Below are 437 nucleotides of genomic sequence, written 5' to 3'. Positions count from 1 at the left end.
TGTGTGTGTGTGTGTGTGTGTGTGTGTGTGTGTGTGTGTGTGTGTGTCTGTCACCTCCACGTCCTGCACTGTGCGTGGCTGAGCCTGACACAGCAGGCTGAGCAGCTGCAGGATCAGCTCCTCGATGTACTGCAGCGCCTCCTGCTGGGACTTCAGGTTTGGATGTACCTGGTTCAACACCTGTTCACACACGCACACACACACTTCAGTGAATCAGAAGAGAGATAAAATTTGATTGACAGAAATATTAAAGTACTCCAACAATTAGCCTGCACCGAGCCTTGGTCTCTGCACACCAGCACATACACTGCACCCTGTCTGGGACATGCATGATGACACGCACACCAGAACCAGAACGTTATGATCAAGGATCAGATCCAGCAGGTGTGTGTGTGTGTGTTTGGGTTCTGGTGGACCAGTACCTTCTCCAGGGACAG

The 437-nt window shown here is 51.5% G+C and overlaps 1 protein-coding gene across 2 annotated transcripts in view; it reads right to left on the bottom strand.

Moving 5' to 3' along the window:
* Positions 1-437, bottom strand: part of LOC119422314 (son of sevenless homolog 1) — a 37676-nt gene that overhangs the window by 36857 nt on the left and 382 nt on the right. For both annotated transcript variants that reach the window (XM_037689653.1, XM_037689655.1), the window contains exon 2: positions 55-180. In XM_037689653.1, the coding sequence (XP_037545581.1) occupies positions 55-180 (126 nt within the window). The remainder of the gene's footprint in view (positions 1-54; positions 181-437) is intronic.

This window comes from Nematolebias whitei, chromosome 16 (assembly GCF_014905685.2).
Source record: "Nematolebias whitei isolate Nwh7 chromosome 16, NemWhi1, whole genome shotgun sequence".
Taxonomy (NCBI): domain Eukaryota; kingdom Metazoa; phylum Chordata; class Actinopteri; order Cyprinodontiformes; family Rivulidae; genus Nematolebias; species Nematolebias whitei.
The sequence above is the reverse complement of the archived record's forward strand: the minus strand, read 5'-3'. Positions and strand labels throughout refer to the sequence as shown.